The sequence below is a fragment of the Physella acuta genome, unplaced genomic scaffold (assembly GCF_028476545.2).
Source record: "Physella acuta isolate Inbredline_101_S28 unplaced genomic scaffold, ASM2847654v3 ptg000107l, whole genome shotgun sequence".
Taxonomy (NCBI): Eukaryota; Metazoa; Mollusca; class Gastropoda; family Physidae; genus Physella; species Physella acuta.
Window position 1 is genome coordinate 25,584 of NW_026731627.1, and position 12,466 is coordinate 38,049.

The window sequence follows — 12,466 nt, forward strand, 5'->3', positions numbered from 1 at the left end:
AGATTCTAAATAAAGCCATATTTTTCCATCATTAGAAATACTTTAGAGAATATGTCATAACTTACTGAAAAGATGCACACAAAATTTGAAGTTATGAAATAAAGACTAACAAATAAAAAAACTGGTTACATTACAAGGTGTAAATAGTTGGAAAATGGAATTCATTTAAACTTAAATCAATACACAAATTAAACAAAACATATTTCTGTAAGAAATAAAACTTACAATTTTTGTTTTGTTTATAAAATGCCTGATATAAAAGAAAAGAACACTAACAGCTGATAATGTACAAAGTTATCATCTTTAACTACTTTAAATTAAATACACACAATGCATTATAATAAATATTTCAAAATATATCCTATTACTCCCATACAAATAAATATACAAGCAAATTCACAGTTTGGATTGAGGTAAGGGAAAAAACAAACAATCACAGCTGAAAAACTCAAACAATCCTCAAAATAAGAGAGGCAGCTATTGATTTAGATAATTTATTTCAAAAATTATTTTAACACCTAAAATTCCTTAAAGAATGAAATCCATACTTTTAGGAAATTTAAAAGTAGGAAGAGCAACATTAATACGATAGAATTAGTGGTGTTACAGGATAAAGCTACTTTATCCTTGCTAAGCCCCAATATATATATATATATATATATATATATATATATATATATATATATATATATATATATATATATATATATATATAGTGGCCTGTCTTATAAAGGATTAGTTAAGGGAACATTTATAGCATACACTGGATCTTTGCTCAACTTTTTATCATCGCAAATTATCTATTTGAATTCCTTTGTTTAATAGAGGCAGAGAGTAAATGAACAAATGAATACAACTTATGGTGTATGTATCACAGTGAAGTGGGCCTACAAGAAACTTGGTCAAGTACATAACTCAGGACTTGTCCTTGTAGCTTTGTTTAATAATGAAATAATAACAAATGAAGATAAATATTTTTTAAAATAAGGTGAAAGGGGTTATCTATACATGACATCACACAACTCGGAGAAGAGGCAGGGGAGAAAGGTAGGACATTTGTTTTAATTAGCTTGACAGAGTTTTATTTTGGACAGAATTTTTTTTTTAGGAACCTAAGTTTTGAAAACATAAAAATGATTATTTTAGGGTGATTAAATAGGTTATATAATGTTGTCATTGACAGAGGGGACTACTGTTTGTGATTACATGTGATGAGGCCAGGGATGGTAGGGAAGGGGTTAAATCAGCAACGATAGTGTGACCCCATATATGGATGACCCCTAGCAAATATTAATTAAAGAAACCCAAACACCAATAATGCTCTACTAATGTAATACAAACATAAATGCAAATGTATTTTAAATATACATTTTCCAAAGATCTATTTACATTAGAGTGTACATAACTGTTCTACATTTACCACAACATTCTGGAAATGTTCTGAAGTTTATATCAACATTTGGTTATAAACGAGTTCCTATATTTTTTATGTCAGTATTCCAGGAAAATTGAGAAATGCAGCCGTTGTATTGAAAGCATGCTGTTTTCAGGCCAAGAACTATTTCTTGAATAATCCTTTGTATCTGTCTAGGCTTTTAAAGAATGACAAACATTCTTGGCAAAGAGTGGAAGGTTAATATTGGAAGTCAAATTACCAAATGTGTAATAGTGAACAAAGAAATACATGATGCTAAGCAAATATTCTATCAAAATGTCTTCATGGGTCAAGTAAGGCATTAATTTTTTTCCCACCACTTCACTTACAGTTGCCTTTATTTTCCAATGGTTTTTATTGTTAGTATTCCTGTGTGCTAACAAATAGCTATGAGAAACTCTGTATTTTTAGTCCTTCTTTTCTTTTAAGTGTTGAAATAACACTAAAGGCCTCATTAATATAAAGGGAAATTAACTTGTTCCACACTTTGCCTAGCAACCTCTACAAAAAGAAATTCTTTCCAGAATAGATTATTTCCCTTTAAAGTAACAGTAACTCTGAGGTTCTGTTCTGGCTTAGCTAATCACTGCTGCAGAGTTTAGTATATCACACTCAAAAAATGTAAAGTCCTGTTTAGCTTTAAAGCAATAAACTTCAAATAAAAAAAATGATCAATATGACAATTAGACCACAAAAAAAGTATATTTCATTTTAACAATTGTAGGCATAACTAGTAAGATAATGTTATAATAAGAATTCAGAACACTTCCCGAGTGCTAGCTAAGAATGAGTCTAGAAATCTAAGTGGCACTTAAGTAGAGTAAAGAGGTGCGGTAACAGATTATTATGCTTTACAACAGTACAGTAGAAAGAAAACAACTGTGTAAGAAGATTTATGTTTTTTTTTACATTTAAAGAAACAGGAGACCGATTAAAAGTTTCATATATGTACACCATAAACATCCAAGTCTACATTCAGAAAGGGAAGTTATCATTTACAAACTTTTTACTCCTGGGCTAGGCTTAGCGCTGACCATACTATTCCTTCATATACAGAGGTTACAGAAACAAGTGAAATCTACTTTACTTGCCCCATGAACTGTCAGATTTGAAAAGGGAACTTTTACTTTTTTTTTTTACTTTTCACTCCATGGAAATAACATTAAAGTATGGTAATCTACGCTAGAGCATGTTTTGCGAGTGTCTCTTAAATCCTTGGGCTCTCACTCTGCCTGCAAGTTTTCTTCTTATAAATATTTGAATATCTAGAAATGCAACTTGAAAAAAAAAAATGACAAAAGGTAAATTAAGCCATAGTGAGGCTCTTGAAACATCAAGTTTGAGTTTAAACTTACTAGTTAAATAACATTAAAATATAGCAGGATTAATTTTATTCAAGAATAAAAGCAGCTTAATTAAGGTCCTTAAACCAGCAAATAAAACCGTTTTTTTTTAAACATGATTTAAGTAGGTTATATTGATTCTTCAACATGCTCATGTGAAGGATTTGCTATATAAAATGTTTTCAAGTTTACTAGAAGCAGATTCCTTATCTTCTATTATAAGTAGTCTTTAGTTATAAATACAATTTTTGGCAAGCTTAGGTATAATTCATTTAAGAATTTAAATAGAAGATGTAAAATTTGGTTTACAAAAATAGGTTTTAAATAAACCATACACCAAAAGTTACTTTGATTGTTTTTTAAAGTAGAAGGCTAAGTAGAACTTATTTCATTATTTTTGATGGTCCATCATATTTTGATAATATGATTAAATGTTTTAAATGTTTATCAGTATCTATTAATCAAGAACCATCTTCAATGAGGCTTGCTCCAAAATAATTTTTTGATTTAACGAATAATGTTTTATTTTCAGTGTAAGTAGGTGAAGATCCTATTTAAATTGCAATACATTTATTTCTGTAAAAATGTTGCTAAAATGTTGAAACATACACATTAGGATTTTAAGTAGGCAAAGACATACTTACAGAATTAATACAATTAACAAAATCATGTTACAATACCTAAAAAAAATTCAGTTTGTTTTTCTAGGAATAAAACCATATTCAATACTGAACCATTTATAAACAAAATATTCTTAAATCTAGTTGAACTTGTAATTTAATAAAAATAATACTTAATGAGTTCTAGTATTCTGTTTCATCATTATTAATTAATATAAGAAAAAAACATTCTATCCTTTAGTAAGCCTTGAGCTTGTGACTTGTTTCAGCATTGGTCAACTTGTAAGCAGCCAACAGCCTCACAGATGGTCCCCTTGTTCCCTCCCTTTACCATTCATGCAAGATCAAGACATAAAATCCCTTTCTACGGCTCAGTCATCAGGCTGCAAAAAAAAATTATAATAAAATTTACCATATTTTATTTTAAAGCTAGAAAACTATACTTTGTCACTAAACTATACTATAGTATTTTTAATAATATGATGTCAGAATACTTTGCTGAAGAATAAATTCATTTCGCATAATAAAATCACAAAAATTCAGATAAAAAATGTATATAAATAAAATTGAGGTATAAATTCTCTGTCTATAAATTTTCTTATCTGGCTTATATATCAATGATAGTATTGATACATGCACACATATAAACAAGTCAGCCACCAATAATTTTGCATGTGGAAACATCAAAGTGATAAAGTTAAGCAGAATTTGTGATTACATGCACACATGATCTAGACAACATTGAAATAAAAACAGTCAGGAAAGTCAAAATACACCAAGATATCAATAAAAAAAATAGATGCCTTTAGTTTATAATTTTCTTTATTTTTGTGTTTAGTTATCAATTGATCAACCTAATCTAAACCTTTTTAAAATTTGCTTTTTTTAAAAAAACTAAGTTCACAAAATCTACATATATTCCTTATTCTATTGACTGAATGGTATTTTTACAACAATATTAACTTGTCCTATTTAACATTTTAAAACAACTTGAGAGATAAAAATGATTGTTAGTTATACAAGTAAAGTTTCTCTGTGATGGAGCAAGCATGAAGAACATCAGGGGAAATACTAAATTTTTTTACTGATTAAAAACATTTTACAAGAGGTCATATTGGTTAGTTGGTGGGGTACTTTTAACAGGTGGTTGATGTGGTCGGTGAGGTAAACAGATGGGATTGAGATGGTTAGTTGGTTGGTGAGGTAAACTGGTTGATGTGGTTGGATGGTGAGGTAAACAGAGGTGGTTGATGTGGTTAAATGGAGAGGTAAACAGAGATGGTTAGTTGGTGAGGTAAACAGAGATGGTTAGTTGGTGAGGTAAACAGAGATGGTTAGTTGGTGAGGTAAACAGAGGTGGTTGGTTGGTGAGGTAAACAGAGATGGTTAGTTGGTGAGGTAAACAGAGGTGGTTGGTTGGTGAGGTAAACAGAGATGGTTAGTTGGTGAGGTAAACAGAGGTGGTTGGTTGATGAGGTAAACAGAGGTGGTTAGTTGGTGAGGTAAACAGAGGTGGTTCACATGGTTAGATGACCAGTACAGAAAACTAAATTCTGAGAGGAAAATAGGTTCAAATAGAGGTTTGGTTTACAAGCAAGGGAGGTAACAAGAGGATAGTAAATAAAGGTACATTACTTCTACTATACTTTTCTTTACAAATGGAATACAATTAGATATCTCCCCACTTTAATTATTGTATTTAATACAGCTGATTATATTTCAAACAAAAGATCCTTTTAAAAAAAACTGTTTAATCCTATGTTATAGTAAAACACAAATCTTTCAGATATGCTCAGCATAATATGTACATTATATAGGCTATGTCCTACATATTTAAAAAAAATTAATTGATTATTAACAGCTTCTCTTTAAAATAATATTACACATTTTTTAACTAGAAAAGCTATTGCCAGCTGATCCTACCTTTTGAAAAAAGTTTACTAGTAATGTAAATGGTTAATAACCAACTTAAAAAAAAAAACCATTTATATATATAAAAAAGAGAAAAGATTTTTTTTATTCGAAAGGCATATAAAAATTATTTTAATATAAAATAGAATGCAAGCAGTTAAGTGTAGGCCACCACTAGAATGCAAGCAGTTGTGTAGGTCCACAATAGAATGACAACACTCACTATCTCTACCACAGAACACAAGAAAGCACACGGCTGTCTACAATTGAACCTCTGGAGTGAGCTCAGCAGACAAGACATGCCACCTCCTGTACTCCCTGTCTGGGTTCTTCAGTGTGTCAAACCAATGCTTCAGGCGCTCTCCTTTAGAGTTGATGCCAAGCTGGACACCACCTAGTTGGTTTTTTGAAAAGTTGACAGGGAAATAAAGTAGCACATTATGGTGATAGTGAAACTAAATATCATGTTGTGTAGATAAATACATCTATATAGTTGTGTTGATAGAGAGACTAAATATCACATTGGGTTGATAGAGAAATAAATGATCTAGTTGTGTTGATAGAGGGACTAAATATTAATTTATGATGATGCAGAAACAAATATCACATAATGTTGATGAACTAAATATTAAGTTATGTTAATAGAGAATCAAATATTACATTTTTGATTGAGAAATAAGTATTACATTATGTTGTTAATGTTAATGTTAGAGGAATAAATATTACATTATGTTGAAAGAGAAACTAAAATATCAATTTATCTATTGTGAGTAGAACAAATACATTTATGAAGGGTAGAAAAAATGATAGCTAGACACCAACTTTAAAGGGTACTTCAATCTATAAAAAGTAATGTTAGCCAGGTATAGTACTGACTAGAAAATCTCTTTATGTAAAGAGGTTTTGAAACAGAGGAATTCTTCCTCTCCATATTAAAATTAAGATTCCTAAAAGCTTGACTCAATTAACTTTCAAATCCACATACCTTTTATAATAAATTCAGTGGCGTAGCCGCCAGGATCGTCTCAAGGGGGGGGGGGGGGGGTTCCAATTTTTACCCGGGGACAAACTTTCGATTTGCACCCCCCCTCAAACTTTCGATTTGCACCCCCCCTCAAACTTTCGATTTGCACCCCCCCTCATACTTTTTATATATACCGAGGGGTCTATGGGGGGTGTTATGACCCCCCTAACCCCCCCTGCCTACGCCACTGAATAAATTTATCTCTATTGTAAAGTTTCTAATGTTTTCAATAAATTAATTTGTTTAATCAATGTGAATAGGTTATTCATGGGTGACAAATGTATTATTTGTTTGACCAATGTTAGACAGTTATTTTGTTATATGTGGGGAATGCTACCAAGAAAATCATTTGACCAATGTTAGAAAGTTTTTTGTATGTTGCATGTGAAGAATGTTACCAATAAAATTATTTGACCAATGATTAAAAAGGGATTTGCATGTTACGTGTGAGGAATGTTACCAATAAAATCATTTGTTTTTCCAATGTCTTTATCCCACACAGTTATCTCCAGGGTTTTCTTGGCCAGCTCATTATGACGGATCTCATAGGTGAACTCCTGCATTGATAGGGGGAAGGTATGGGGAGGTAATTGTTAGCTGCCATTTGTATTCTAACACTAACAGTATTAAAAGGGGAGGAAACTATCATATTTACTAATTTAATGTGGGAGCTGTTAATCATTAATGGTAACACTTATTGATAGGGATATTTAATATTATCTGTCATTATTTTGGAAATAGAGAAATGTATATTGGGTGTTTAAAACAAAATTAAAATAAGGATTATACTATTATACAATATTTATAAATATGTATAAATGTTTACAAATTATATAATCCAATGAAGTACTAATTTAAAAATAAGATTAGTAAGTACCTCATTGTATTCTGGGTTGAGTGTCCTCTTCTTTATTGTGGTTTTATATTTGGACTTCTTGTCCTTGTCTGGCTTCAGGTAACTGTTTTTATGACAGGGAATTTTGGTGATTGTTTTAATGACAAGGGATTTAGGTGAATGTTTTAATGACAAGGGATTAAGGTGAATGTTTTAACGACAAGGGATTTAGGTGAATGTTTTAATGACAAGGGATTAAGGTGAATGTTTTAATGACAAGGGATTTAGGTGAATGTTTTAATGACAAGGGATTTAGGTGAATGTTTTAATGACAAGGGGATTTAGGTGAATGTTTTAATGACAAGGGATTTAGGTGATTGTTTTATGTCAATGTTTTAATGACAAGGGATTTAGGTGAATGTTTTAATGACAAGGGCTCTAGATTAATGTTTTAATGACAAGGGATATTGGTGAATGTTTTAATGAAATGGGCTTAGGAAAACTATGTCAATAGTTATGGCTGCAGGTAACTGTTTTAATGGTGAGGGCTTTACGTTACTGCTTGAAATAAGAGCTTTAGAAAAAGATTAAATAATTGGATACAATGGCAAGTATTTGATGTCCGGCTAGTTATTATTAAAATCATTATTTAATGTAAACACGGGGGCGCTGTATACATTGTAACTTATTTAGAAAAGTATAAAATATAAAAATGCATACACTTTAACATATGGGTCACTATATCCATTAGTGTCCATAGCTGCAAGCTCAGCACAGCGGATTATCCGGACATATAAGCTCTGTTTGGCCAGAGCATATCTCAAGGATAAGAGAATTTTTCCTCGGATCTGTATCAAATCATCATCTTTTTCCATCTGTAAAAGACAAGGGGATGGATGTTTACAGATTTAATCTTGTAACAAATTAGTTTGTCCAAAAACATACATTATCAAAATTAGTTTTAAGTAGAGATACTGAGATGTAAGTATAAATAACTTAATCTCAAGGACGCTCTACCTAACTCTAATCTATAAAACATGTCAATAAAGAGGCAAACAATGTGTATTTAGAACAATCCACCAAGCGTCAATGACTAACAGACGCTTAAGAAAAGAAGCATTTAGTCAGTGCCAAACAGGTCTAATGGCTAAATACAGCCAAAGAGTATTGTGTACTTGATGTGTAACAGCAGTCAAAGAATAAATAAAAGTATTCTGTATTCAGAGTATTTCACCAAGTGCTAATGTGTACCAGCAGTCAAAGAATACAATAATTGTGTGATTAGAATGCTCCGCCCTACACTAATTTGTGAAAACACACGAGAGAACATTATCTACTTACAGCCATCTGTTTCTCCAAATAAACACTGAAGTTCTTGGTTTGGTGAGGCTTGATTCTTTTTAGAGGCACTCGAAATTCTCCAATAAAGTCAAAACCAAAGGCGTCTTCATCAAGGACTGAGAGCCTGCATGATGTGGAAAGACAGAGTTAAATGGAATGATTACTGGAGAACAAAGTATACCAGTTATTTGGATAGTAACTTGACTCAAGATTAAATGGTGAATAGAGCTATCAGACAATTTGTCATTAAAGAAATAAACTATTAACAATCTTCCATTTTATAGGCAACACTTTAAATGTGTTTAAAATCTATTAGGCTTTTGATTTAGTTCTAATATTTGTTTAGACCTTGCATCACTGCTAAACTGGAAGTTTCAGGTTTGGGACTAAGGCTTGAGCCCATAGGACACTCTAAGTTCACCCAGCTCTGATAGGTACCTGACTCGCATAAGGGAAATTAAAAGTGGCTGGGCATAGTGCTGAAAACATTATCATCCATATGCCAAGGTCACAAAACCAGGTGAACTCTTCTTTATCTGTCCTATGGTAACTTAACAGACTGTATTCCAGCTTTATATTTATTATGTAAAGTGAGTAATTTTTAATAAGTCCTAATTTATGCACACAGATATGATTTTTAATTAATTTAGAATTCTGAATAGCAAATGTTTTCACACTTATGTGTACAAGTATGTGTACACAAACAAAAATGTGTAAGTGTTTGTACCTTAAAGTTTTCCTTAGTATATCCTCCTCTGTGACTCCGTAGTAGGTCAGGGACTCGTTCCACTCTGGATTCAGTGTTTTGTGGATTGTTTTTGTCCTCAGCTTTGTTGACTGTGGGTAGATGAAAAAAAAAGTAAAGGATCTTTGTCAAACCAAATGTGCATGGGGCAAGTGAAGTAGAGTGGACCTATTTCTGTGCCCAAGGCATATGAATGGATAATGTGGTCAGCACTATGCACAGCCACTTTTGCTTTCCCTTATGTGAGTTAGGTACACATCAGAGCTAGGTGGACTAAGAGACTTGAACCCGGATTCAAACTCAAGACTATTGGGTTAGCAGTGTAGTGCTCTACCACTAGGCCATGCCATCCCTTAGTGGAAAGATGTTGAGCACACTATATGTCAGAGCAATTTAATACTTTCTCTTTTAGGTTGCACAAGTCAAGATATTTAAATTATACACTGAAAAAATCATAAAGATTTGAGTACTTTTATGATCAATCAATCAATCACAAGGTCTCTAAGATTTTATAATTTGTCAGCCTAATAATTTTGACCCTAACAGTAACTCCAATTCAAATAAGAGTATGGGACATTAGTGTGTCATAATGGCTAAACCTTGCATGTAACAAACTCTCGTAATGAGCCAACTATTTGACCAACTAATTCTACAATTAACCAACTAGTTCTACATTTAAAATTTTAGAGAACAAAATGACTTACTAAAAAAATTAAAAAAACAAAATGCTATATATTGACTTTATTAATGAGTGTGTGATGAAGGCTAAACCTTGCATGAAAGAAACTCTCTTAATGAGCGTGAGATGACAGCTAAACCTTGCATGTAACAAACTCTCTTAATGAGCATGTGATGAAGGCTAAACCTTGCATGTAACAAACTCTCTTAATAAGCATATGATGAAGGCTAAACCTTGCATGTAACAAACTCTTAATGAGCATGTGATGAAGGCTAAACCTTGCATGTAACAAACTCTCTTAATGAGCATGTGATGAAGGCTAAACCTTGCATGTAACAAACTCTCTTAATGAGCGTGTGATGAAGGCTAAACCTTGCATGAAAGAAACTCTCTTAATGAGCATGTGATGAAGGCTAAACCTTGCATGTCACAAACTCCCTTAATGAGCATGTGATGAAGGCTAAACCTTGCATGTAACAAACTCTCTTAATGAGCATGTGATGAAGGCTAAACCTTGCATGTAACAAACTCTCTTAATGAGCATGTGATGAAGGCTAAACCTTGCATGTAACAAACTCTCTTAATGAGCGTGTGATGAAGGCTAAACCTTGCATGAAAGAAACTCTCTTAATGAGCATGTGATGAAGGCTAAACCTTGCATGTCACAAACTCCCTTAATGAGCATGTGATGAAGGCTAAACCTTGCATGTAACAAACTCTCTTAATGAGCATGTGATGAAGGCTAAACCTTGCATGTAACAAACTCTCTTAATGAGCATGTGATGAAGGCTAAACCTTGCATCTAACAAACTCTCTTAATGAGCGTGTGATGAAGGCTAAACCTTGCATGTAACAAACTCTCTTAATGAGCATGTGATGAAGGCTAAACCTTACATGAAAGAAACTCTCTTAATGAGCATGTGATGAAGGCTAAACCTTGCATGTAACAAACTCTCTTAATGAGCATGTGATGAAGGCTAAACCTTGCATGTAACAAACTCTCTTAATAAGCATGTGATGAAGGCTAAACCTTGCATGTCACAAACTCTCTTAATGAGCGTGTGATGAAGGCTAAACCTTGCATGTAACAAACTCTCTTAATGAGCATATGATGAAGGCTAAACCTTGCATGTAACAAACTCTCTTAATGAGCGTGTGATGAATGCTAAACCTTGCATCTAATAAACTCTATTACAAAGCATGTGATGAAGGCTAAACCTTGCATGTAACAAACTTTCTAAATGAGCATGTGATGAAGGCTAAACCTTTTAATGAGCATGTGATGAATGCTAAACCTTGCATGAAAAAACTCTCTAAATAAGATATTGATAAAGGCTAAACCTTGCATGAAACAAACTCTCTAAATGAGCATATGATGAATGCTAAACCTTGCATGAAAAAACTCTCTTAATGAGCATGTGATGAAGGCTAAACCTTGCATGTAACAAACTCTCTTTATGAGCATGTGATGAAGGCTAAACCTTGCATGAAAGAAACTCTCTAAATGAGCCAGTGATGAAGGCTAAACCTTGCATGTAACAAACTCTCTTAATGAGCATGTGATGAAAGCTAAACCTTGCATGTAACAAACTCTCTTAATGAGCATGTGATGAAGGCTAAACCTTGCATGAAAGACTCTCTTAATAAGCGTGTGATGAAGGCTAAACCTTGCATGAAAGAAACTCCCTAAATAAGCATGTGATGAGGGCTAAACCTTGCATGTAACACTCTCTAAACCTTGCATGTAACAAACTCTCTTAATTAGCTTGTCTCACCTTGCTGGCCCCAGGCAGCAGATGTAACTTGACATAAGGATCTGACAAGCCATTGGAGTCCATGGCTTTCAAGCCCTGCAATTAAAACGCAGCTTTATTACAAAAAAATATTAATCTGATCACAAATTAAAAAAAAAGGCTGATATTTTTATCAAAGCACACATAGGGTGAGTCCACCCAACTCTGATGGGTACATAACTCACGTTAGGGAAAGTAAAGGCGGCTGGGCATAGTGCTGACCACACTATCTCTTCATATGCCAAGGTCACAGAAACAAGTGAACTCTACTTCACTTGCCCCATAGACCGTCAGGTTTGAAAGGGAAACTTTACTTACACATGGTGAATAATATTTTAAGCACAACTATAATAATAGCTATTTTGAAAGTCAGAGTAGAACAAAATTTTCTAATGAGCAATTTATTTAAGTACATATCTAATGAGTAATATTTAAAAAAAAAATAGAAGTATTTTTTGAAAAAGTAATCCTTTTTAGTGTTAAGTTAAATATATTAATATTTGTTTCAAAACTTTTCTTACAATAGCACACCTTACTTTTTGTGTTGCCCAACTTACCTTGGCTCTAGCTATGGTACAGTGTAAAGCATTGTTGACCGAGTCATACAACAGTGAGAACTCCAGGAGACCCAGTGATGCTGACAGAGGGGAAAGAGATTCAGGCACAGAATTAAAAATCATGGTTAAACACTCTGTACACATTTAAATACAGTAATACAGTATATAAAAGTACATTATTTT

The 12,466-nt window shown here is 32.7% G+C and overlaps 1 protein-coding gene across 7 annotated transcripts in view; it reads right to left on the bottom strand.

Annotated features, from left to right (window-relative positions):
- Positions 1-623: 623 nt before the first annotated feature.
- Positions 624-12,466, bottom strand: part of LOC131933492 (double C2-like domain-containing protein beta) — a 111,323-nt gene continuing 99,480 nt past the window's right edge. For 6 of the 7 annotated variants that reach the window (XM_059290244.1, XM_059290268.1, XM_059290240.1 and 3 more), the window contains 9 exons: positions 12,284-12,363; positions 11,709-11,783; positions 9,237-9,346; positions 8,510-8,633; positions 7,889-8,043; positions 7,211-7,292; positions 6,794-6,890; positions 5,533-5,703; positions 624-3,781 (listed from right to left, as the gene is read on the bottom strand). In XM_059290244.1, the coding sequence (XP_059146227.1) occupies positions 5,570-5,703; positions 6,794-6,890; positions 7,211-7,292; positions 7,889-8,043; positions 8,510-8,633; positions 9,237-9,346; positions 11,709-11,783; positions 12,284-12,363 (857 nt within the window). In that variant the 3' untranslated portion in view covers positions 624-3,781; positions 5,533-5,569. The remainder of the gene's footprint in view (positions 3,782-5,532; positions 5,704-6,793; positions 6,891-7,210; positions 7,293-7,888; positions 8,044-8,509; positions 8,634-9,236; positions 9,347-11,708; positions 11,784-12,283; positions 12,364-12,466) is intronic. The other variant, XM_059290266.1, reaches the window with a different exon arrangement.